At 35.4% G+C, this 24,100-nt stretch overlaps 1 protein-coding gene across 14 annotated transcripts in view; it reads right to left on the bottom strand.

The window, feature by feature from the left end:
• The window catches only part of LOC109449436 (multiple epidermal growth factor-like domains protein 6), a 717,515-nt gene that overhangs the window by 141,179 nt on the left and 552,236 nt on the right, over window positions 1-24,100 (bottom strand). For all 14 annotated transcript variants that reach the window (XR_016019751.1, XR_012494689.2, XM_019735715.3 and 11 more), the window contains 8 exons: window positions 20,400-20,519; window positions 18,548-18,670; window positions 13,409-13,546; window positions 9,314-9,436; window positions 7,489-7,611; window positions 6,942-7,136; window positions 4,767-4,898; window positions 1,156-1,284 (listed from right to left, as the gene is read on the bottom strand). Coding sequence is in view for 12 of the 14 variants with exons in the window: in XM_019735715.3 (XP_019591274.3) it covers window positions 1,156-1,284; window positions 4,767-4,898; window positions 6,942-7,136; window positions 7,489-7,611; window positions 9,314-9,436; window positions 13,409-13,546; window positions 18,548-18,670; window positions 20,400-20,519 (1,083 nt within the window). In the remaining 2 variants the exon portion in view is untranslated. The remainder of the gene's footprint in view (window positions 1-1,155; window positions 1,285-4,766; window positions 4,899-6,941; window positions 7,137-7,488; window positions 7,612-9,313; window positions 9,437-13,408; window positions 13,547-18,547; window positions 18,671-20,399; window positions 20,520-24,100) is intronic.

Raw genomic sequence — 24,100 nt, 5'->3', positions numbered from 1 at the left:
CCTGACTGACTTCTGTTCCACCCAGTGACCTTCTTCTGGTTCCTGTAATGCACCTGACTCTTACCCATTTCAGAGTCTGGCACATGTGGCCTCCTCAGTCTGGAATACTCTTCCCTCACTCTTTCCCTGTCTCATGTCTTCTCATTTTGCAAGCTTCTGCTTAAGTGTCACTTCTCTAGAAATGCTCTGGCTCTCCCAGTCTGCAGTTTCCTCATGTTCTGACCACGAAACACACATTAATATGTAATTTGTAATACCTACTAATATTTGTAACCTATGTCTGCTTTGAATAAGACTGAAAGCTCCACATGGAAGTGTCCCTTTTAGTTATTTAATTTTTTTTGTTACCATATCATAATGCCTGACACAGTGCTTGCAAAAACTTAATATGCTTATTTTAAATAAATGAATACATATTTTTTAGGGGGATACATAACTAGGACACCAGCAGGAGCCTTCCTGCACCTCTCAGAGAGTGAAGTAAACTTGGTTTCTATCTCTGCAGTTCTGTGAAATGAAGAATCTAAACTCCCCATGATTTTCAGCAATTCCTGAAGACTTATATCTTCATTGACTCTCTGCCTTCAGTTCTGGGGCCTGTATAAGCAATTTCTTTTTTGTGCTTTATCAACCCCTTCACTGGATTCCACGAAAAATCCACACACTACATTCACTGGTATTTTGTGAGTTTTTCATTCATTATTTCTCCTCACTTTTCCTCTCTACCTCCACTCTCTCTCTTTTTTTTTCCCCCATCTCTTTTTCTTCCTGGTTAGCCCTAGAAGCTCCATTTTTTTTCTTCATTTTATTATGCAGAGCAAATAATTCTTTCTAGTTCCTATATCCAAACCTGTACATACAAATTCTACTTTTTGCTCAATGGAAGAAAAAGGCTTTTTCTATATCAGGATTCACTCTGCTTAGTTGGAAGTCTAAATATCACAGTTGGAGATTTAAGTATCACTTATTTTGTTCTATAACACACGTCATCAGTTAAAGCAACTGTACTCTGTATATATATACAGACACAACCTTTTACTTCTTCAGAAAAAGGCTACCTTGAAAAATACATATGCAACTTTCGCTTAGTTTATTTCCCATTGGAGACTTCAAGACCTTAAAGGGTTGTTTCTGACCAGCACCAGACATTCCTACCATGTTCACAGGTTTTCCCATGCACCCCTGGGGGGCACTGGCAGTGCCCAGTTAGAGGATCACACATGCCTCCGTTCTGACAATCGCAGATGCTTCCACACTCTTTCCCACTGGTCTCTGGGGAACAAGCTATGAAGAAAATGGAGAAGTCGAGTAAGCAATGTAACATACTCATTGTGATACAAATGGAGGAAAAAAAAATCTTGTTTTCCTATTAGAATGGATACTGAGTAATCAAAATATCTGTAATTTGTAGACCCAGGAAGTGTCTCTGGCATGCTCCTAGTTTGGATGGCATAATCATTCCTGGGGGATTACTGATACAGCTAGTTAAAATGATGACTGAGGTACTGCTAAGAAGGTTTACATGCAAAATTTACCTTGCTCCACAAACTCTAACCCTCTCATTTTTAAAGCTTAGATATATCTATGCTGTATAATTCTAACCAAACTTAATGGGAAAAAAAACAAAAAACAAAAAACCTGCACCTTTTATTTGGAAAGATATAAGAAAATGTAGAGGGGAAATGGCATGCATTTTTAACCAGGAACTAAAACTGTCTTGAGGGTCCCAAGGTATTTTTGCATTGTCAAAGAATGATGAAGTCAAGCAAACAACTGTTTTGTTGGTTTTGGGGGAAGTGTTTAGTATTCCAATAATAAAAATAAGTTGGGAAAATGTCTGTAACTTTATTTTAATTTTAACTTGGGTAAACACAGCTGTTTAGAAAATTTCAGTAAGAATTTTGACATTTTATCGATAGGCTAAATATTATAAAACGACATTTATATAACTGCCTTTACCCTCCCCCCCCCACCCACACCATTCCAGATGCTAATATGGAAACTTGGCTTCTTATTCACTTTTTTCTTTGCTTTTAAGCACTAGGCTACTATAAAAAGGAAATAGAAAGGAAAGAGAAAAACCAAAGGAATAAGAGAGAAAAAAAACTGACAACAAATTTGATTTATGCCTACATTCTTTGAATTCTTACAGCAACTATAGAAAGGTTAATTTTTAAAAATATATTTGAAAACTGAAGCTAAGTAAAGCTAAGGAGGTTTAAATAGCTTGCAGAGTATCTGGATTATAGCAAGTCATTAAATCAACACTACTACCTGGCACTCCCCCAACAAAGAAAAATATGATGTCACATAGTACAAGGATTTGCTAAATACTTCGTTAGCATCAAACAGAGCAATTACCGTGGAGAAACAAATTTGAGAACAAATATGCCCCAAAGCATAGCTGGATAATTTGGAAGGAGTCATGAATCCTCCCCTTCATATACAACCCATACATTTTTTATATGAAAATACTCTTATCCTCCCTTCCTATTGGTGGAGTCTCATGATAAGAAATAAGATAGACAGTATAAAATCTTTTAAAAGTAAATGGAGTTCTGAAATGTGCTATTAAAATTAATATGTGGTAATTTTAAAATTGTTTCATTATAGTTACTTGGAAAAATTCCTAAGATGTCAAAGCAGATATTTTCATCATAAACCAATAAAGGTACTGGGCTAGAAGATCTACTCAGTGGGAAAACTAACATTCCAGATCTCTGCAGAATGTTCTTCTTTTAACTTCCCTTGCTGCATTTGAAGAGCTGGTACTTTTAAAAATAAGGGTAATGAATGATTGGTCAGTTTCATTTATTGTAGTTTATAGGAATTTTTAAGAAAATGTTCTTACTACCTCTTTTAGTTAAAGAATTAGTGAGCATTTGTTTCCATTTGCATTGTTCTGTTTTCATTTTTGTAAAAAAGTTAAAAAATTAAAGACACAGAGGAAATGTAAAAAACATATAATTCTGCTTTCAGGAACAGGTTCTCCTATACAAGGCCATGTGAACACTTAAGATGCTCAAGGTTTTCTAAAACCAAAGAAGGGGTCGCCTTATCTTCATTTATCAGCAAGTTTATTTTCAATATTTCCATATTAATTTTGAATCAAACATGTTTTATTCTGATGCATTTGAGATAGATTTTTAGTTTCATTTCTCATGCTGCCATGTTAGAAATCAAGGGTTTGGAAATTGCATATTTACCAACAAAACTTACAATATAAGGTTAATATTTACTTCCTTATAATTGTGCAATTACATTTGTTTGGTCCCAGTTTTATATAGTTGCAGGTTAATGTCAAGTTGTAGGTCAATCTAGTCGGGTGCTTTAATACCACATTTTCTTCATTTGCTCATTCATGCACTAGATACCTCCAAACTGGAGAAACATGAATAGGACCTGGCCATGAGCTTTCAGTAGAGTAAGACAGATAGAACAGGAACATAGCTGGCAATAATCCAATGTAGAAAGAGAGAGAGTGACTTTAAATCCACCGAAATATAAATAGTTGTGGTTAGACTGAGGCCATCAAAAAAATTCGTACAATAAGTGACAATAGACAAAGATGGCTTTTAGCAAAAGCCACAAAGATGAAAAGGACAAAGCACTAAGTAGTGAATGGTTTACTTTGCTGGGAATAACAATCTGGGCAAAGAGTTGTAACGAGAATAAAAAGTGAAAAGGGTTTATGAAGGCCTGATTTTAGGTGGTCGCCAGTGAGTAAATCAGAAGAATATGATTTATTGGATCAGGAATGGGGCACTCAAAGTGTTTTGAGCAGCAGAGAAACATGATCGTAGGGATGCTTGAGGACGATCCTCAAATACCCTAACTAGTAACCTTGGTTAAACCACTTGGCTCACTCACTATGTTATGATCCGAGTTTTGCATTTATCTCCTAATAGTAACAATATTTGTGCTCTTTATTCCTATATGCAGGGGGTTCAAAAGAATATCTACTCATATCATCCTCCAGGCTAATCACAAAGATTAAGAAAACTTTTTTAAAAAAAATTTGTTTCAGGTGTACAAAACTGTAATAGTTAGATATTTACACCCAAATAAAAACCACAAAGAAAACTTTTTTATTAAAAAATTGTAAGGTAAACTTAAAAAGAGAACGAGGAAACAAAGATAGTCAATATAGTTTGTTTTTATTACTTGGCAGTTTTAGTACCTGCAAGTATACCTCCACTTAAAATATAAGGGGAAATTTTATTAGAGGGATCACTTTTTAAATCATTGATATTTTTTCATGAGAGACATATGAAAAACTTAAAAATGTGATTGGCTGTACTAAGATATTTTGAAAAGAAAAAGAAAACATAAACAAAAAGAAGCAGCAGTCAAGCAATCCCATTAACTGCACTTGGTAGCACAAATCATTTCTATTTCTTTTTTTTTTCTTTATTGGGACTAGCTTGCCAGGGCCTAATGATTTATTTAAATGGAGGGATTTTTACAGGTCTAGAATATTAGGATCCTTTATTAACTTTTATGTTCCATGGATAAACAAGATACAGCACATCAAGTTTCCCAGGGAACACAAAATCTCCCCTTTTAATCACATGTTCAGTTTCAAACCTCAGTGCTTCATAGGCATTCTTTATGCACCACAAATAAATTGGTTTTTCACCCATATCAATTGCTTACCTTGTTAAAACATTTTAGGGAGAGCACACATAAAGAACTTATCACCAGTAGTTTAGAAGAAATAAAGAAGATCTTTTCACCCTCTTAAAATTCTTCAGTGTATCACTTACTTTCATTACAAAGAATGCCACCCCAGCCAACTGGGCAGGAGCACCCACTCTTTCCTTCCTGGCATCTGCCTCCATTCATGCAGTCCTCACAGCTCAAACTGCAATCATGTCCAAACGTGTGATCTAAACAGACTGGAACATGATACCATCTTAGTTAGCTCATACATACTCCCTACATCACTGAAAATGGAGATGAAACAATTACACACACACACACACACACACACACACACACACACACACACACACACACCCCTGATCCTTGAGCTTATTTCCTAGAGCCCCAGAAAAAGACAACAACAAGGAGATATCTTCTAAAATAAAGCTTATTTCATCATTTTCAATGATAATATTGAAATACAGAACCTAAAGAATATTTAGAATATTTAAGAAAGTAAAATAATCAATGTTCTTACCATTTGTTTTTCCTCCCAGGCTTTTTTATGCAAAGTTGTTTTTTTCTCCCCAAGTAAACCTGTTTGTTGAGATTTAATATACATGCAGAGAAGTGCACAAATCTCAAGTGTACACTTTATATTTTTTTTCAAAAATCTAAATACCCCCTTTAAATGTCACCCAGATCGAGGTAAGGAATATTGTCAGCACCCCAAAAACTCAAAGGTGTCTTGATGATTCTTACTCATTAGCCTCAAAAATTAAGCACTATCCTGATTTCTATCACCATAGATTATTTTTCCTTATTTTTAAACTTTATATAAATGGAATTATAAAGTATGTACTCTTGATATCAAGCTTCTTTCATTCACTATAACGTTTGTGATACTCACCCACATTGTATATACACTCATTTATTGTGACTGTATAGTATTCTATTGTTAAAGGTACCATAATGTGTTTTTCCATTGTATTCTTTACGGAAATTACCTTAATCTGAATAAGGATGGATAGACTTGATTTGAGTTGTTTTCAGGATTGTTTCAATTCAAGTTTTGCCCCTGTTCTAGTGGGGTTTTCAGATGTCTCATTCAGAGTCTGTAATGTTGAGCAAGCCCTCTCTTCTTGAGCAGATCCTGAACTGCAGCTTCTACCTCCCCATCACCAGGATATTGCTGATAACTCTGCTTAGCTCCTCACCTTCTTAACAGCTGTCTTTGAGATTTCCTGGGTTCTCTGCCTGCACAGCCCATGCATTAGCAAATGGCGTAAGGAGAAAAGTAGCCGAGATTGTCCATTTCACCCGTCGGAGTTTCTCTTCTCTCCAGATCTTGGCCACTCCCATTCTGACTGCCTTGGTAGCACTGTACTATTTCTAGTCAGACTTTGAGTAGCCAAAGTATCAGGAGTTGAATTAAGAAACATTAAAGCATTTCTATTTTTAGGCAGATGTATTTATTGATCTTATTACTATGATTCACCATAGCATAAAAATGTTTCTGCCATTTTACTGAATGTACTCTGAGCAATCATCAAGCTCTGACACTGTTAAAATACAACAAATAGAGGGAAAAAAAAAAGAGCATCTCTGTTTTACAAAGAAAAAAAAAGAAGAAGCAGCAGCAGACTGGCTGCAAACTGTTACTTTTTAGAAAGAGGTTATGTTAATTTATTTTGATCAGAAGCGATTTGATGCTTGATTTCTGTTGCGTGGATATAAGCATAGAAAAAAAAAAACCCTGCTCATTTTTAAAGATATTTTCTTGGTCTACTTGAGCATATTAAACAATTGGTTCTTGGCATTTTAAAATCTAGGAATGATCCGTATTTTAAGTTATTTAAGGAAAATTTTAACTATATAAAAGTGACTTCTAGTGGAGTTTTAATGGTTAGAACTAAAAGGTCACAATCCTTCTGCACATTGTATTAATTTAAAGATATTTTTCAGCTCCATTTCACTGTATCACACTTCAACAGCCCCCATCACCCTGCAGCCGCACTTGTATGCATACCTACGTAGCAACCCTTTATTCTGCAAAGGAAAGAAATATATATATATATATATATATATATATATATATATATATATATATATATATATATATATAAATGATAGATTTGATAGGAAGCTCTGAGGAAATGATTTTGGCTCTACTTTTCTTGTTAACATAATGTTAAAACATTTGATGGCATTAAATACAGATAATGAAATTGTCTATGGAGGAATTGATGTGAATTCTCCAAAAACAAAGAAAAGAAATGAGATACACTCTTCCTCACCAACTTTCTGCAAAGCAGTCAGTTCTCCTCGAATGTCGTTTCCCTCTTCCTCCTCATCTTCTTCATCTTGATAGGCAGGAGGCAGAGACATAGCGACATAATGAAGCAGTCGAGGCAGACTCCTGAATAGAAGGCCTGCAGACCTCACAACTTCCAATTCCTCTTCTTCCTCCTCTAGCTCATCATCATCTAAAGCTAAGACCACACAGGAAAGTGCCTGGATTCAACATGCTGGTTAAAAGAACTGACAACGGAGCAAGGGTTGATGAGAGAAATGAGAGAGTTTGAACTAGACAGCCGAGGCAGGGGGCCACTGAAAGGTAAAACTCTTTGAGGTCATTTCAAAAAGTAAATGAAGTTGAGAAGCATCAAGCACAAAGCTGAAACTGCAGCCGAGAGAACAAAAGGAAAAGAAAGGTCTCAGTCTGTGAAGAGAGAAAGGGGAGGACAGGATGAGTTAAGGGATGTGTGGTCTCCGTTGCTCCTGAAGAACAAAATGAGGGTGGAGGTAGTTTAGAAGACGTTAAATTTCTTCACAGTGACTTACAGATGCAAGTTTTCCCATCACTTCCAATTCTGTAGCCTTCTTCACAAATACAGTTGTATGTTCCCATAGAATTAATACATAGTTGGTCACAGACTATGCTGATATCCAGACACTCATCCACATCTAGAAAAATTTAAACAATTCCTGCTTTTAGGCACTGAGAGATAAAATAGACATCATAAACTTCTGGGCATATATACGTTCCTCTTGTTACCCTTATTAATCAATACCAATATATTATCACATAGGAAGCATAGCCCCCAAATTCTTTCTCAGGTACATCTTGCCAATTATTTTTCTTTCATTCATTTCCAACTTTACTATAGTTCATCTACATAGAAAGGCCTTTCTGAGACCTTGTTCATAAGGTTTTGATGAAGAATTTAATAAGTTTAATGGTCTCAGGCTCTGCACCATTTTGAATCATGTTCAGTCATTCCTGAATTAGCCAATATTTGTGATGAAGCAGTTATTCCACGCATAATTCTTTACAAGGTTTGTGGACAATTTTAGAGATGGAAGAATCCTAAGCCTTGATCTCATGTGACTTCCTAGAGTATGTCCATGTCTGAGCCCAGACTTTGGTCCATGTGTTCACAATATTAAAAGTTCATTTATGAAGCTGAGCTTCTCTTCTAAGCTTTGCTTCAGCATGTGGATACCTTTTCCACTTGGAAGTTTGTACCCAAGTACATATATTCATGCCATACAATCATCTCTTGGCTCACTATGTTTAAGAGCAGATGGTTGATGAAATTCAAATTTTTTGGCCCTGTTAATTGGATGGAATGTGGTAAATGGTAATATACTCTACTGTATTTAGAATATACAGATATCATAATTGTGTGCTCTCTGCTGTTATCTACTCTGCAAAGCTAAGGCGCTTGGCATGTACATAAAGAAACACACCGACCATCCTCAGCATTATTCAGGAATTTGTTTTTTTAAGCAAAGAAACACTATTTTTTTCTGAGGTATCAAATTCTTTTTATGTCATGTTTGCTTTGATTTCAAGAAAGCTATAGTTCAAAATAATGGTAATAATGATCATAAAATTAAAAGTTAAAGAGTAGATATTTTAAAAATAAAGTTTAAAATATAAACGATAGCAATGACTTAATTGAACTGTTCTTAATGTAATGGTTAAAAAAAAGTAAATTAACTCTACTCACTAAATTCAAACTCTTCTGTGATATTTAAAACAAGTAAAGAACCTAGAAATCATCGCAAAGGTAAGCGAACCAATTTTAACAAGTAAGTTAGAAAATTGTAAAGTGACTTCTTAAAACTTGCATGAACTAGATTAATAACAGATATATAAAGGATTCTGATATAGATTTGGACAGTGGTGAACTGGCAATCCTTTTGCTACTGTTCTCTAATTAAACTGATTTTCAGCCATGAACTTTGTAATTCCAGTCAAGCTTGCCATAGTGATTCCTATGGCAGAGTGCAATAACATGCCAGAAGCTCTCATTTGCTTATATTAGGTAAAAGGGATTATGGGCCAATGAGTATTATAAAAATAATAGCTACTTCTAGTTGAGTGATTTCTCCATGTCAATCACTATACTAGGTACTTCATATTTATTACTTTCCTAAATTTACCCACTAATCCTATTATTGTCTTCAGTTTACTGACGAGGAGACGAGGCTCAGAGCCACGCGAGTTCACACAATAGTGAATAGCACAACCTCACAGAAATCCAAGTCTCTTTAGTGTCAAGTCCTTCCCTTTCCCACCCTAACCCTCTTGCGCTGACGTTCCTCCTTCACTGATTGCCCCATGACCTCAGTGATTTTGTGTCAGATCTCAGAAACTTACCATCACATCCACAGCCATCAGAACTGATCTGAAAGCCTTCCTGACACCTGCATTCATAGCCTCCTAAATAGTTGATGCAGAACTGGGCACAGCAGGCTTCTCCACTCTCACATTCATCAAGGTCTAAAGGGGAAAAGGACACTTCTGTTGTTTAAGAGACAGGGATTTGACTGGCCTGTGGAAGTGCCGACAAGCCTCACTTCTAAATTAAAATAGTTTTACTAATATCCTTCTATTTCTCAGGCTACATAGTACAGACATCAAAGAAAGTGTAAGACCCAAAGAACGATGCCCATATTTGGGTTTATGTTCCCTGCATGCTTCTCTGCGTGTTATTTATTTTACAAGTATGTACATAATCTCCAAATTCATTTGTAAGCACAGGAAAAGAGATCTCTGCTATTTTTCCAGTTTAAACAGCAATTTGACTAAATAAACAGAGAATTTGAAGAACAATAACAACAACAAAAAGGCAAAAAAAAAAAAAAAACATCTTAAGAAGAACAAAAAAATTCCCTTGGTGGACATTTGATAGCTGCAAAGAGGAGGCAGTCTTAGACTCGGTAATGTGTTTGTTCTTTTAGAACTTCAGATGAAAGAGCATTTCCAAGCAAAAGGAAGTCACACAACTGGGAAGAGAAGTGGTAACTGCAATTCTGACAGAGGGCAGACAATCATTTTAAATATTATGTTTTAAATTACAGAATCTTTCCGAGCACTTGCTTGACCTTTCCAAAGACGAGTGGGTTCAGGGTTTTTTATTACCATCGGTGACACCATTACCCTGGCATGTCCTATCAGATAAATAGCTTTCTAAATGATGATCTTTAAATATCCTTCAGCACTATTCTAGAATTCTAGAATCCTGAATGTTTCTTCCTAAGATATAATTGCCCTAAGGAAAATCAAACTGCACAAGAAGATGTCAAATTGAAACCCTTTAGCTAAAGAATAATTTATTTGGCTTGAGTTGTGAGGTGATCATTTCTAACATAACTAGCTCAGGGATAGCAACAGACTCTTCACTCACTGTTTCCCTTAGGCTAGATACTTGGCAATTGTGTGGTCAGGGTTTTTGGCTATAGGTCCTTGGTTCAATTCAACCCCCTGTGTTGAGCTGTTAAGTTGGGTGGCGTGTCAAAGCTAAGTTTACAAAATCCCATTGCTTCTTAACTGTATGAGAAGCCACAGATATAAAAGGTCAGTGTCTCAATTAACCTTGGAAAGGGTAACATTGTAAGGAATTGCAGACAAAAGAAAGGACCCAAAGAAAATGCAATCAATCAACTAAGGTGAAGGGTCACCATAAAATATCTAAATGAAGGTCACTTGGACACAAAACATTCTTTCTCCTGCAAAATGTCACAAACAGTGCTACCAAATTCTAGGTGATATTTTTTCCTTTCTTATATTAAACCATCCTTTGTCCTTTGGGTTAAATAGCATGAATATAGAGGACAAAAGTACTTTCAAAATTGTTTTATTTCATCTAAAACATTATCCTGTGTTGTTGTTGTTGTTGCTGTTGTTTCCAAGGTTATTTAAAAGTCTTCGCAAATACTACCAGAGCCTCCAAACATAAATGTCTCAGGATTCCCTGTTCTCAGCTATAAGGAGCACAACAGCATTAAAATTGGAAAATGAGTTCCTCGATATATCATTTTATGATTCATTTTGGATTCTTCTATTATCTTCTTCTGTGGCTATTTCTAGTTTGTCTCATACATACCATCTACAGCCTGGAAGTCATCTGAAACCCCATGGTTCTTACATTGCAAGCGTTTGTTAAAATGCCCTGTCCGTCAACATTTATATCACTTGTTTCCTAAATTTCTTAATTTTCTTTTCAGATCTTATTTAGCGAGACCTTTACTTGCTTATAGCCATATTTTTGAAGAACAACAACAATAACAAAATAGGCAAAAAACAGCGTGAGAAGAAGAGCCAAAAAATTCCATTTGATAGCTGCAAAGAGGAGGCAGTCTCAGACTCAGTAATGTGTTTGTTCTTTTAGAACTTCTTCCTCTCTGATACCCATATTTTTCCTACATTGGCCAATATGGCAAATATTACAGCATTGCAGAGAAATTTACCTCTTCATAAAAATTTGGCTCTAAATAAAAAATTAGAGTATCAATTAAAGACAGGCAAAACAATTAAACAGTTCAGTTCTGACCAGAAAAGCGTCAAAAGTAAACCTTAAAAAAGTTCGATCTTCTGTATGTATCTATACATAGTCACTGAATAAAACTGCAAAGGTTAGAAATTAAAAGAAAAAAAATTCTAATAGCCACCCAATGTTAAATGTAGTGAACTTATTGCTGGTCAGACACTTGCATTTTGTATAGCTGTCTCTCAAATAGTGTTAACACATTTCTAGGTTTTAGTCCTAATACATTTTTGTATTTGGGACCAACCATTTGCCAAATGGATGACTTATTTTCACATTTATTTGTACATTCTCCTATATAAAAAAGTAGATTCTAAAATAAGTTAAAAAGAAAACTCTTTTAATTTCCTTCATGCATGGTTGTTTTTACACATAGCGTCCATGGCCTTAATCTGTTCTCAGGCAAATAAGCAAAGTATGTATATGTACATTCCAAATAAATCATTGCCTTACTCTAGTGAATATTTGGTCTTTAGGAATGAATGTTATTTATTGTTGGGAAATGAAATAAACTTGAGCCATAAACAATATAACATTGTCATGTTGACTGCTGAAAGCTCATAAATATGCAATTTCCTACATTTGACCCTGACAGATGCTATTTTATTTTCTAGCTGTAAATAAAAACTTTACAGAATTGTACATTTTAAAGAATAAGGAAAGATGCAAAATTGTACACTGCAAGCAAAAGATTTAGTGAAATTGCAGTTTCCCTTATCCAATATTCAAAGGGGAAGAAAGACAGGTAGGAAAGAAGGGAGGGAAGGAGGAAAAAGAGAGGAAGCACTTTATTTTTTCTATAAATATGAATGTTAGCAAGTTAGAAAAATACAAACATATTTTTCATTACATAAAATGAAGCCAGGAAAGCAACTGGCTTCATTAAGTTAACCACTGTAGACTCAGAAAAATGCAGGAGGCAATGTTGAATCAAGAAATACAAGTAATGACATTGTTTTGGTTAAATAATTTATGAAACCAGAATACTTCAAATCCCTCGAAGTTCACTCTGTCACATCATAGTGCCAAACTAAAAAATCCCAAATATTTAGACCTTTGAAATTCACCTCCTCTTTTACGATACTATAATTTATCTCTAACCATATTGACTAGCATAAAATGGTCAAAGATTACTTTCAGTATTCATATTATAATTTTTAAAAGCAGTGATATAAAAAGTATGACAAAAGAAAACAAGCAAATAGGATATATTTCTCAAATCATAGCAAATTGCTTTAGGGGTTTGTAGGTCTCTCCAGATCCAGAGGACATAATAATATAGTTTGATGCTCTCTACCCCTATTTTAGTAGATATTCCTTTTTCTCAGCAGCTCTAGATTAAATATTTCATTATGACAAAAAGCTGGGGTGGAATTTATTTTTCTCATTGTCTCAAATGGCGTAAGTTCTAATAATATGCTAGAAAAGTTATCTATTAAAAATGGGTTTGCGCTGGGATTTCCAAAGAATAGCTTTAAAATTTTCTTTTGGAATGTATCTTCCTACCATACCAAAGCTGAGCATGCATCCAAATCATTACCCAGTTGAAAACCAGTGAATGTAATATAGTTTCTGCTGGAGGTAGAGAGAAGTAGGGTGCTTCGTAGCATTTCTTATTTGAATTACAAATCACACTAAATGGTTAGCTAGGCCTTGGGATATCTTCCTGAAATAAACTATTAAGTCCATATATTTTGTTAAAATGTTTTAAATCTCCTTTAACTTCAAAGTAAATATCTAAACATAATGTTGTCTTCTGCCAAGTAATATTTCTTTTATGTTATCCCGTAGCCAGAGACACTATTCAATTTAATTTCCCGTGCAGTATGAGAGATGTGACTCACATTACAGCAGTAACTATGAGAGAAGAAAGGGCTACGAATCCCGGGCAACTCTGCAGGCAGATGGCATTTACTATACATTACCTATGCATGTTTTCTCATCTGAATCAAGCTGGTGTCCATGGTTACAGGAACAACGGGGCCCACCAAATGCATGTTCACAGTGATGGGAACAACCACCATTGTTCTTTTCACAGCTATTGACAATTTCCAATTCAACCCCTTTCCAAACAAGCAGAAGATGGTTATTAGCATAACAATAGAGAAACTTGAATATACGTCAACAATGGATACACTCTGTTGGGAGGATGACAAACTTGTTGGAAATTTATCAACACTCTACACATATAAAAGTAGAAGTCTGAGGGCTAGCCAGCATTATAAATGTCTACACAGTATCAAAATACTAATGAACTTATAAATAATGTTAAGGTGGCGAAGTGATGCAGAAAGGTAATTAGTCCACCAGTGGTTATTTAACACTTAATCTTAAAGGACACTTACCTCTGGGAATTCTCAGTATTTTCAGGATATTTAAAAAAAAAAGTGTATTGAATCTATAATCAGGAAGCAAATAGATAGTTTGCCAGCTGACATTTCTGTTCTCAAGCTAATGGTATGTTATTATCTGTCCTTTTCAGAGGATAGGAGTACATGAAAATACTGTTAAAAATAGCCTTGGAACAAAAGTATGAACACAAGACCAATGAATTAGTTGGTCATGTTTAACTAGTATCATCTTAATGTGCTAATCAACTTTGAGGTATATGTGAGTCCCTCATTATATAAACACAGTATGACTCTAAAAACCAATTTGCTGATTCAGGTACATGCTAATTAAGGGCATTTTGGGTAACATCAGCCTCAGCATAGGGATGCCAATTGTACTGAGTACATGGCATGGTAATCAGTCATTTTCTAAGTGAGAGAATGAGAAATTTTAAAATGCTTGAATCCGTGTTCGAGTACGGAATTTAGGTACTCTGCTATTTTTACCATTGCCTTCTATTATTCTACATTTGTGTTGCTTTGGGTACACCTCTTATTAATGAGAGTGTCTACATTGGTTCATTTGCTTCTATTCTTATCTCCTGAGTCCTCTGAAAGTAGAAAGATAAAAAAGAACATGACATGGGTACTTGGGATTGCGGTACTTCTTGAAAGTCAATGTCGGCATTGAAACTGCCTAGGTATCTGCTACAGTTTCTGTACAGTGAGAGCACAGAAACCATCCTCCCCCATCCCTGGCCTTCCAACCACAGTATGCAGCAGTGCTACATGTCCCAGAACACCCAGGGCACATTCCTGTCACTGTGCTCATCCTTCTGTGCCATCATCACCTGGATTATTCAGCTGATAACAGATGCTCAAAAAATAGATTGGGAATAATGGAATAAACAAAAGAAGGAGTATGCTAATCAATTTACTATTGAGAGTAAGAACCCCTTTGGGTTTAGAAACAGCTAGTTTAGGACTGAGGAAAAATAAGAAAGCTAAAGGAAAGATTGAAGTAATGAAAGGAACTGATACTTTTCATATGATATGTTAACATACATGCTTTAGGAAGACATCTTTCAAATTTTGGCTCCTATCCTTGTTATTTTTCTGTGATCAGTGATGCTGTAAGACTTCTTGTGGTAATTTGCTTTAAATACAAATGATAATATTTTAACCTCATCAAAAAATATACGGGACTTAAGCAAGGGCATACTAAGATCTATAACTGCCCACTAGAAGTAAGCTAAGATTTTGCGTCCTTGATACAGATGACAATGTTTAACAGTAGTACTTAAAGTAATTATAGTTTAAAAAACTTTTTAAAATAACCCCTGTAGTTTCTCACAGGTAGAAAATAATTATTTACTCAATATATTAAATATGCATTAAATACATATGGAATTTAAGCTCAAGTATATATTGCTTGGTAATTTGGGGGAAGTCTTACTTAACCATGCTGGATCTGGAATTTTCCAACTTTTAATCACAAGACAAGATGGTTCATTCATATCATCACACTATAGGGATTCAATGTTTATGCCATGCAGTGCTTTGAGAGCCTTTGAGAAGAAATTACATAAATATATTGCTTTCCTAGGAAAGAGTTAAAACAATATTTTTCTAAAATAGACTTGTTTTATGAAGGGCACATAATTCATTGTTAAACATCACTATGCTTTGAAAACATTTCCTCCACCTACAGGTTTTGAAACAACTCAAAATACCAGTTTTCATCAAGAAAGTTTTGTATGTCAGTTAGTAAATATTGAAGTCTGGTGAGAGCTACACAAAGAACTTAGCCAAATATTCACATAAGGGAAAGAAATGTAAAAGTACACTTCTACCAAATGTATTCAACTCTAGGGCAAATTGCTTTCCCAAGTAAATTCTACAGAAAACCTGTGCCTCATAACTCATTAGCAACATGATAACTGAGAATGCGCTAGTCAGATTTCAGTATTTTATTTCAGACGTTTGTCAAGTGCTCCCACACCCCAGCCACATTAAAAAACCAAATGATGAATAAGAAGGTAAAACCCCTCCACATTTCTTTGTGCCTGAAATGACTCTGTAGGGCACTGAGAGAAAGACTTGTTTCAGAAGATGTTGTATCCTAATTAGTCGTTAATTCTTCTCTCCCATTTTATTTAGTTTGCTCTTTAAGAGACATGTACCACCATAGAAAAACTGCACTGTCTTTAAGCAGTAGAAATATACCAAGAGATTTAAGGCTTCATTGGCAACCCAGGTATTAAAAAACACAGAATTTTATGCAGTGGAGAAGAGTGAGAATTTGGTGAGTCTAAGAACGTTCTTCATGAGAGAGTTTAGTTAAGGACACAACATTATTTATTTTGTTTATGACTATCTTTACTCTTCTCCCTTAATTAAAACCGATAAAGAGACATGCAATCTATAAAGAGACATGATGACATTGAAAAGATAGTGTATTTGGAGCCTAAAGTCCTAGTTCTGTCACTTACTAATTTTTATCATTGAGTTTTGGGCTTTAGCACTAAGTTGTGGAGAAGTAGGAAGGGCATTTTTGGAACTGAGTCTGCAAGCCAGCAGTTTTGTTTTGGGCCTGTCAAGTTTATCAGTCAAGATGATGATTACATAGTTTGATATATTCACATATGGTTAAAGGTAAAAGACAAGTGACAATAAAAATCTGACAGTGAGAGAGGGGCCAAAGATGGAGAGGAAAACCAGGAAAGTATGAAAACATGAAAGAGAAGAAAGTGTCTCAAGAAGAATGGGGGTTAGTCAACTGTGTTGAAAGCTGCTGAGAGATCAAATAGGATAAAACCGAGAAGTTAACATGCAGTCTGGAAACACAGAGGTCATGGGTGACCATGGAGGGGTAGAGATGATAATCTGTTTAGTCTGGTATGATGAGGGTATGCAAGATGAGAAGGAGGAGACATTAACAGAGTTATTAGAGTGTTGCTGTGAAGGCGATCAGATTAAAGTTCTAGTAGGATGTGGGCTTATTGGAGGGTATTTCAAAGACAGAAGATACTGCACCATGTTGATAGGTGATAAGAACAACCCATTAGATAAGTGCAATAGCAAAGATTTTGAGATAATGATAGAGAATGGAATCCAAAATACAATGGACAAGACAGTTTTTGTTAGCAGCAGACCACTTAATTTATATTGATGGGGTGAAGATTCCAAATCAGTTGCTAGCTTGGGTGGTTGCTTGCATGCATTTTATGGATAACATAAGAGACAAGGTAAGGATAAAGACAGGGGTGACATAAAGATTTGGAAGAGAAAGAAAAGGTGTTACACATTCATTTTAATGAGTATGTAAGTAGACATGTTCTGATAATATAGGTTTGTCCAGCCACATTGCTTAATCATTTAAGATTTATGTTCCTAAATTTCAAATAAAGGCAGTTAACATGGCTGTGTTTTAAACATAGAGAAACTCACCTGCTAAGGTATAGATATGAAATGGGGAAAGAAGGGAAGAAGTCACTGAGAAGAAAGGTAAGATCGGAAGAAGAGGAAGAAAAATCAATTGTTGATGTATCATGATCATGTAAGAGGCAGAGATACAGAAATTGGCCAAATAAAAAAATTCTATCATTTGAAAAAGGAAGGAAGAAGTAGAGGATGGGTGAGGATGGGAAATACAGAGGGTGTCAAAAAATGTATACACATTTTAAGAAAGGCAAAAACTGTGAAAATTGCAATACTCAATATATACAGATAACAAAAGATGAATACACGTCACGTTTGACTTCTGCAATTACAAGAGGTGCTCAAAATGGTTCCCATCAGCATCCACACACTTTTGATTATGGCAAACTACTACTTGAGCAATGTTGACCAAAATGTTCACTTGTATATATTTTTTTGGTACCCCCGCTATTGAAGTAGAGACCATGGAACATTAAGAAATTTATATTATATGTTTTTTAAGCTTAGTAAAGTAGGAAGTATAGTCATCTACAGATTAAGTAGCAGATCAGCGGGGAGGAGATGAGAGAAGGAAATAGCTGCAATAGTTATTAATAGCAGCTAATAATTCAGCATATTAATATTTTAATATATTCATAATAAGGGATATGTTAAATTGTGTAATTGAGCTTAGGTGAGGAGAAAGCTAAGGTTAGGTGACAAGGATCCTAATTTTTTGAGTAATAGGAGTAGAGGGATGAGTCAGTGAAAGAGAATGAAGAGTCAGAAGCTGCTTAAAGAGGTACATAGAATGGAAATGAATAAAAGAGGGGGAAGGAGGTGAAGGGCTGACATAAAAAGTACTCAGAGCATCCAATGTGTCAGACATTTTACTACAATCTAGAGCTGCTCCTTGGACTGCCGGTTCCTTCACTCCTGCTAGTTCCTCTTCCTTGAGTTCTACATTGGATTTACCAGTGTTCAATAAATATCTCATGGCAGAGGTGATGGACGAAGGCAGACTCTCCACTGGGGGACCAAGGGATCCCTAATCAGAAGACCTGAGACTTAATCCTTGCCATCTACACTGGGGATCATTACACCAACTATTTTCTATTGACTGGGACTCTATTTCTTCAAATTAAAATGAGGAGGTTGGATTTCTAAGCTCTCACCCCTACCCCGCCCCAGTGGAAAACATTCTCAGGAGCTTCTACTTTGGCAGGATATTCAGTGTCATTCTTTTGTTTATTACTCGTGTTTAATACTTGTCAAATGCCACACATTCCCAGGGCTGCGACTGTTGCCACTTACTGTAACACTGTTTTCCATCAGCTCCCAGCTCAAAGCCAGGGTGGCAGGCACAAGTGAAAGATCCCACTGTGTTTATACAGCGATGGCCACAGTGAGCAAGATCCTCTGCACACTCGTTTATGTCTGCAGAGAGAAATGCACAGTGGTTATGTCTTTGGAGCTCAAATTAAGAGTTATGTGTAAACCATAAAAATGAACTAAGCATCCATTTCTCCTCAACCCCCAACATGAAGTGTAACAGTAAAATACCACTTAAGCTCCATATTTGCAAATAAACTAACTGCTAATGACATTAACTTTAGTGTTCGTCTTATGCTCTCAAATACTTATTTTTATCAAAACCTACTCGTATCTGTTAGTTGAGAGAAAGAGAAAACAAATGAAAATAAATATGTCTTATCTGTCTCCTTATAATACAGGTAGAAGTTGTTGTAATTTGAGTTTAGGGATATATGTCACATTCTCAACCAAAAATGGTATCTCCCTGATTTAAGGTAGACAGGACATGTGTCTATAAACACGGCAGATTTGGGGCCGTTGTATGTAGCAATTTACAGTATATGTTGTACATATGATTGTTTCTGGGTCATGCTATTTAAACAGTGGTGCCCTCTCTTTCTCCTGATACCAATAGCCAAGTCTATTCAGTGTCACTTCATTTTGTGGCCCAGGTAGTCCTTTTAAATGGGCCGATCTTTAAATGGACCGATCTCATCATTGTTTTTCCCCACTAGAACTTGCTCCTTGGATTGTCCTGAATGTCATCCTTATCAGGGTGCTTAAGAGAAATACTCATTCTTGTAAGGTATTAGTAAAACCCTAAGTAGGCAGTAATTTGGGGGATAGCCTTCCTAGGAATAATGCACCAGATATTAAAAAAGCAAGCAAACAAACAAACAAACAAAAAACTTTGAAAGAGATTATATAGAGAGATATATGTATATATTTGCCAAATTTCCACAAATATTTAACAAAAGCCTATTCTGCTCCAGATGCTGAGCTGTAAACAGAAGACCAAAGCAGATGTATTCTGTGTCAGAAAAATGTCCTAACACAATCCACAGAAAATTTTATCTTAGCATTGGCTTAAAGAAAAAAACCCCCCAAAAATGAAAAACTAAACACCAATTTTTATGTCTAATTCTTTTTCATTTTCTCAAAGTGTTTATCAGTACCATAAGTCAGGAAACATTTTTATATTTTCATAATTAATCCAAATAAACCGTTTCTCGTGTCACTAAAATGTCATGATAAAAATGAAGGATTCTGTGATTTCTCAAAAGTTATTAAAACAAAGACTGTCCCACAGGAATGACTTCATTTATCAGCTCTGGTCATGGAGTAATTTATCAGTTTCATCTTTGATTTGAAGTATGTCTGTTTTGCTATTTCTAGGAAGAGAAAAATGTAACCTCGTATAGAGTTTCCTTTTGTTTTTTTTTCGTTTGTTTGTTTCAATTATCCCTAACTTCTGAGAACACTGATTTGTAGCACATACTTGCTTTTCAAAGTTTATCCCCACCTATTGTAGCCTATAATAAAAAAAAACAATCCCTGTGTGGTTATGGAAGGTTTTGAAAAATTAATTCTGGAATTCATTTCAGAATGAGAAACAGAAAACAAAAAGCATTAATTCTGAAACTAACCCAGAACTTTTTATTGTAACGAAAAATTTCACTGAGTTTTTATAGTATTATAAAAATACCTTTCAGAATGATCAAATAAGAATACAAATGTTCCTTTTTAAGCACAAATGAAAACACCTTTCTCCTAGCTGTTCTGACTATTCAAACTGAATTACCACAAAATTTCAAACAATTACACAATTAAGCCATCAGCTTCCACTTCCTACCTCCACAGGCCTTTTTGTCTTCAGACAGCTGGTAGCCTGGGTGACAGGCACACCTGGCCATTCCATTCACGCTCTGGCAGATGTGGGCACATCCATTCCCACCTGTGCAGGGGTCCATCTCTAAAAGCAATTAAGTGGTGATCATTTGCAATTAATTAACTTTAGAAAGATATACAGAGTGTAAGTGTGGAGAAAGGTAAAGAGGGAACTGGGGCCATTGGGTTTCTCATATAAAGATGGTAAGGACTCTTGAAAACTCTTTCCTACTTTTAGATGGAACTAATTCATCAAAAAGTTTCCCATTATGTGATCTGAATCCCAAAATTTGGAAGAAAAAAAACCCCTAAAAAACAAAAAACTAAAGGATCAAGGCCAAAGACAAATTAGCTTAATTTCACTCTTCTCAAAAGTCTATCTGCTGCCCCAAATTAAATAGTCAGCAGAAAGTCCTCCACACACTTTTGCTTGTTTTCTCTTTCTCTCCTCATCTTTTCTACAACTCTGAACAGCAGAATTATCCTTAGATAAAACTTTCTACCTCCTCTAGATCTCCTCTACCTCTGGATAAGCAATAACGGCGTGAGGAGAAGGCTGATTGGAGAGACATGGGAGAGTCTTAACTACAGCTGCCATGGAAATGAAATAAAGAAGTTCAGGTCCACTGGAATTAGTCAGCTGACCTCCCCTCCCTCACTTGCCCATCTTAGTATTAGTTATATTCCCTGAAATTCCAAAGGAATGTGAAGCCACACATCCTATGAGGAGTACTTACATACACACAGAGCTTATCGAATTCATGAGTTAAGTGATTCTAGTAATTCTATGAATCCAGCCTTGTGTCCATTACAGGCTGCTAGTGTGGAACAGCAGATTTGTACTTCTGCCCTCACCCATACTTAAAAAAACTAATAATACACAGAATATAAAAAACAAAACAACGTATAAAGCTACCCTGTCCCCACATTCTCCCATTTTTAACCTACCCACTACCATACATAACTGCTTTCATTAGTTTCTTGTAAATCCATCCAGACTATGAAAGTACAAGTGATACAAATATCTATCTATCTATCTATCTATCTATCTATCTATCTATCCATCCATCCATCATTTATCATCTATCACAGATATAATATACATTGTTTTGTTCCTTGTTTTTATGGTAGGGAGAGATTGAATTGAATTTGTAGATCAATTGGGGGATTATTGCCATTTGAACAACATTAAGCTGTTTGATCCATGAGCATGAAATGCATTTCTATTTATTTTAGGTCTCTAATTTATTTCAACAATATTTTATAGCTTTCAGTATATAATTTTTGCACTTCTTTTGTTAAATGTGTTCCTATATATTTTATCTTTTTTGATGCTATCATAAATAGAATTGTTTATTAATTTTACTTTCAGAGTGTTCATGGCTAGTGAGACAGGTTAGTCAGCATGTTGTTAGGTAGACAGGAAGGTCCCTGGTGGAATAAACAGAAAAGCAGCCATATCCTGAAACTCCAGGATCTGGAATGTCTCCTTCACTCCAGGACAAAAATATGAGACTATGCCTTGAGGTTAATAAATTATCTCAAATCCCTTTTGGCCGGACAAAGGAGCAGATCTGATAGATAGGAATAGGTTATTTCGTTAATCCTTTCAGGATGGGCAAACAGGACAAACCTGATAGATGAATTCCATTAGCAGCCTCCAAACCCCTTCCCCAAGCAGGAAGGGAAGGTATAAGAGTAAGAACTTTTGCCTCTGTCGCTGGGCTTCCCAGTTTCGGGTACCCCCTCCCACTTGGGAACTGCAACCTCTTCTGCCTCTAATAAACTATCTTCCTTTACAACGTTTTGCCTCTCCCTGGTCTGTGTTTCCATTCTTTGGCTTCACGAGACACGATCCCGGCACTCACCCAGAAAATATGGACAGATTGAACATCATTTACATCATCTGGGGACTCACAGAGAAATATTCCTGCTTCACTAGTGTATAGAAATCTAACTTATTTTTATGTGTTGATCTTATAACCTTCAGCTTTGTTGAATTTTTTATTGGTTCTAATATCTTTTCAAGTGAATTCCTTAAGATTTTCTATATACGTACAAGATCATGCTTTCTTCAAATAGAGATACTTTACTTCTTCCTTTCAATTTGGGTGACTTTGTTTCATTTTTTTGCTTTTTTTTTGCTCTGGCTGGAACTTCCCGTACAATGTTGAATAAAATTGGCATGGACAGACATCTTTGTTTTGTTTCTGATACTGAAAAGAAGCTTTCAGTATTTCCTTATTAAATATACCGTTAGCTGTGTGTTTTTTTTATAGATTTCATTTATCAGGTTGAAGAAGTCCTTGTCCATTTCTAGTTTGTTGAGTTCTTTGTATCATAAAAGTGTGTTGGATTATGTCAAGGATTTTTTTTTTTCCTGCATCTATTTAGATGATCCTGTGGGTTTTGTCCTTTATTCTATTGATATGGTGTATTACATTAATTGATTTTCAGATGTTGGACCAACTTCGTTTCCCTGAGATACATCCTACTAGATCATAGTGTACATTCCCTTTTATACATTGTTAGTTGTCATTTCCTAGAATTTTGTGGAGCATTTTTTATATCTATATTCACAATCATATTGGTCTATAGTGTTCCGTCTTATGAAATTTTTGTCTTATTTTGGTATCAGCATAATACTGGCTTTATGGAATGAGTTAGGAAGTATTATCTCCTTTTCTACATTTTGAAATAATTTGTGAAGAATTTACATGAATTCTTCTTTAACTGTTTGGTATAATTCACCATTGAAACCATCTGGGCCTGAGTTTTTCTTAATGTGAAGTTTTAAAATTACTAATTCTATCTCTTTACTTGTTGTATGTTTAACTAGATTTTCTATTACCAGAAGCCAGTTTCAGCAGTTTTTGTCATTCTAGAAATTTGTTCACTTCATCTAAGTTATCTAATTTGTTGTGATACAGTTGTTTGTAGTATTACCTTATTCTCTTTTTTATTTCCTTAGGGCCAGTAGTGATGTTCCCTCTTTCATTTGGGATTTTAGTAATTTGAATCATCTCTCTTTTTTCCTGTGTGAGTCTAGAGAGAGGTTTGTCAATTTTATTTATCTTTTCAAACAATCAACTATTGGTTTTATTAATTTTTTTCTTGCTTTTGTCTTCTCTAGTTTAATTTCTATATTAATCTTTATTGTCACCTTTCTTTTTTCTTACCTTTCCCTGTTCTTTTTCTCCTTGTGTTCCTTCTGCCTAGTATCAACTCTCTAAAAAACCCTTACATTTAAGTCTACAGATTCAATTTGCTCCCCAATTTCTCTCCCTTTCTCTCTTTCTCTCTCATACACACACACACACACATATGCACACACATTGCTGGAACTTTTCAGTTTTGTTTCATTTCTTCATTGCATCTGTATGTTTTGTCACAGGTTAAGAAAAAGATGTTGACCTACACAGCCATGTTTATACCAGATACTTTATTTCTTTAATCCATATCCCCTACTACCAGCACTCACGATAATGAGATAGGTAACTTCGTTTCTTAATTCTGAAAAGTGAGAGGTCAATTCTATCAGATGCAAGAGTATAAAGTAGATTGCAATTATCTTTTGTGTGCTCTTTTCATTGACCACTACCTCTGGGAACCTCTTCTCTAGATTTACTGTAATCTCCCATTGTCCCTAATGCCTTCTTGATGCCC

The sequence above is a fragment of the Rhinolophus sinicus genome, chromosome 17 (genome assembly GCF_057876585.1).
Source record: "Rhinolophus sinicus isolate RSI-liver-muscle chromosome 17, RSI-T2T, whole genome shotgun sequence".
Lineage (NCBI taxonomy): Eukaryota > Metazoa > Chordata > Mammalia > Chiroptera > Rhinolophidae > Rhinolophus > Rhinolophus sinicus.
Note: the sequence above shows the minus strand (reverse complement) of the source record. Positions and strands in the feature narration are given on the sequence as shown.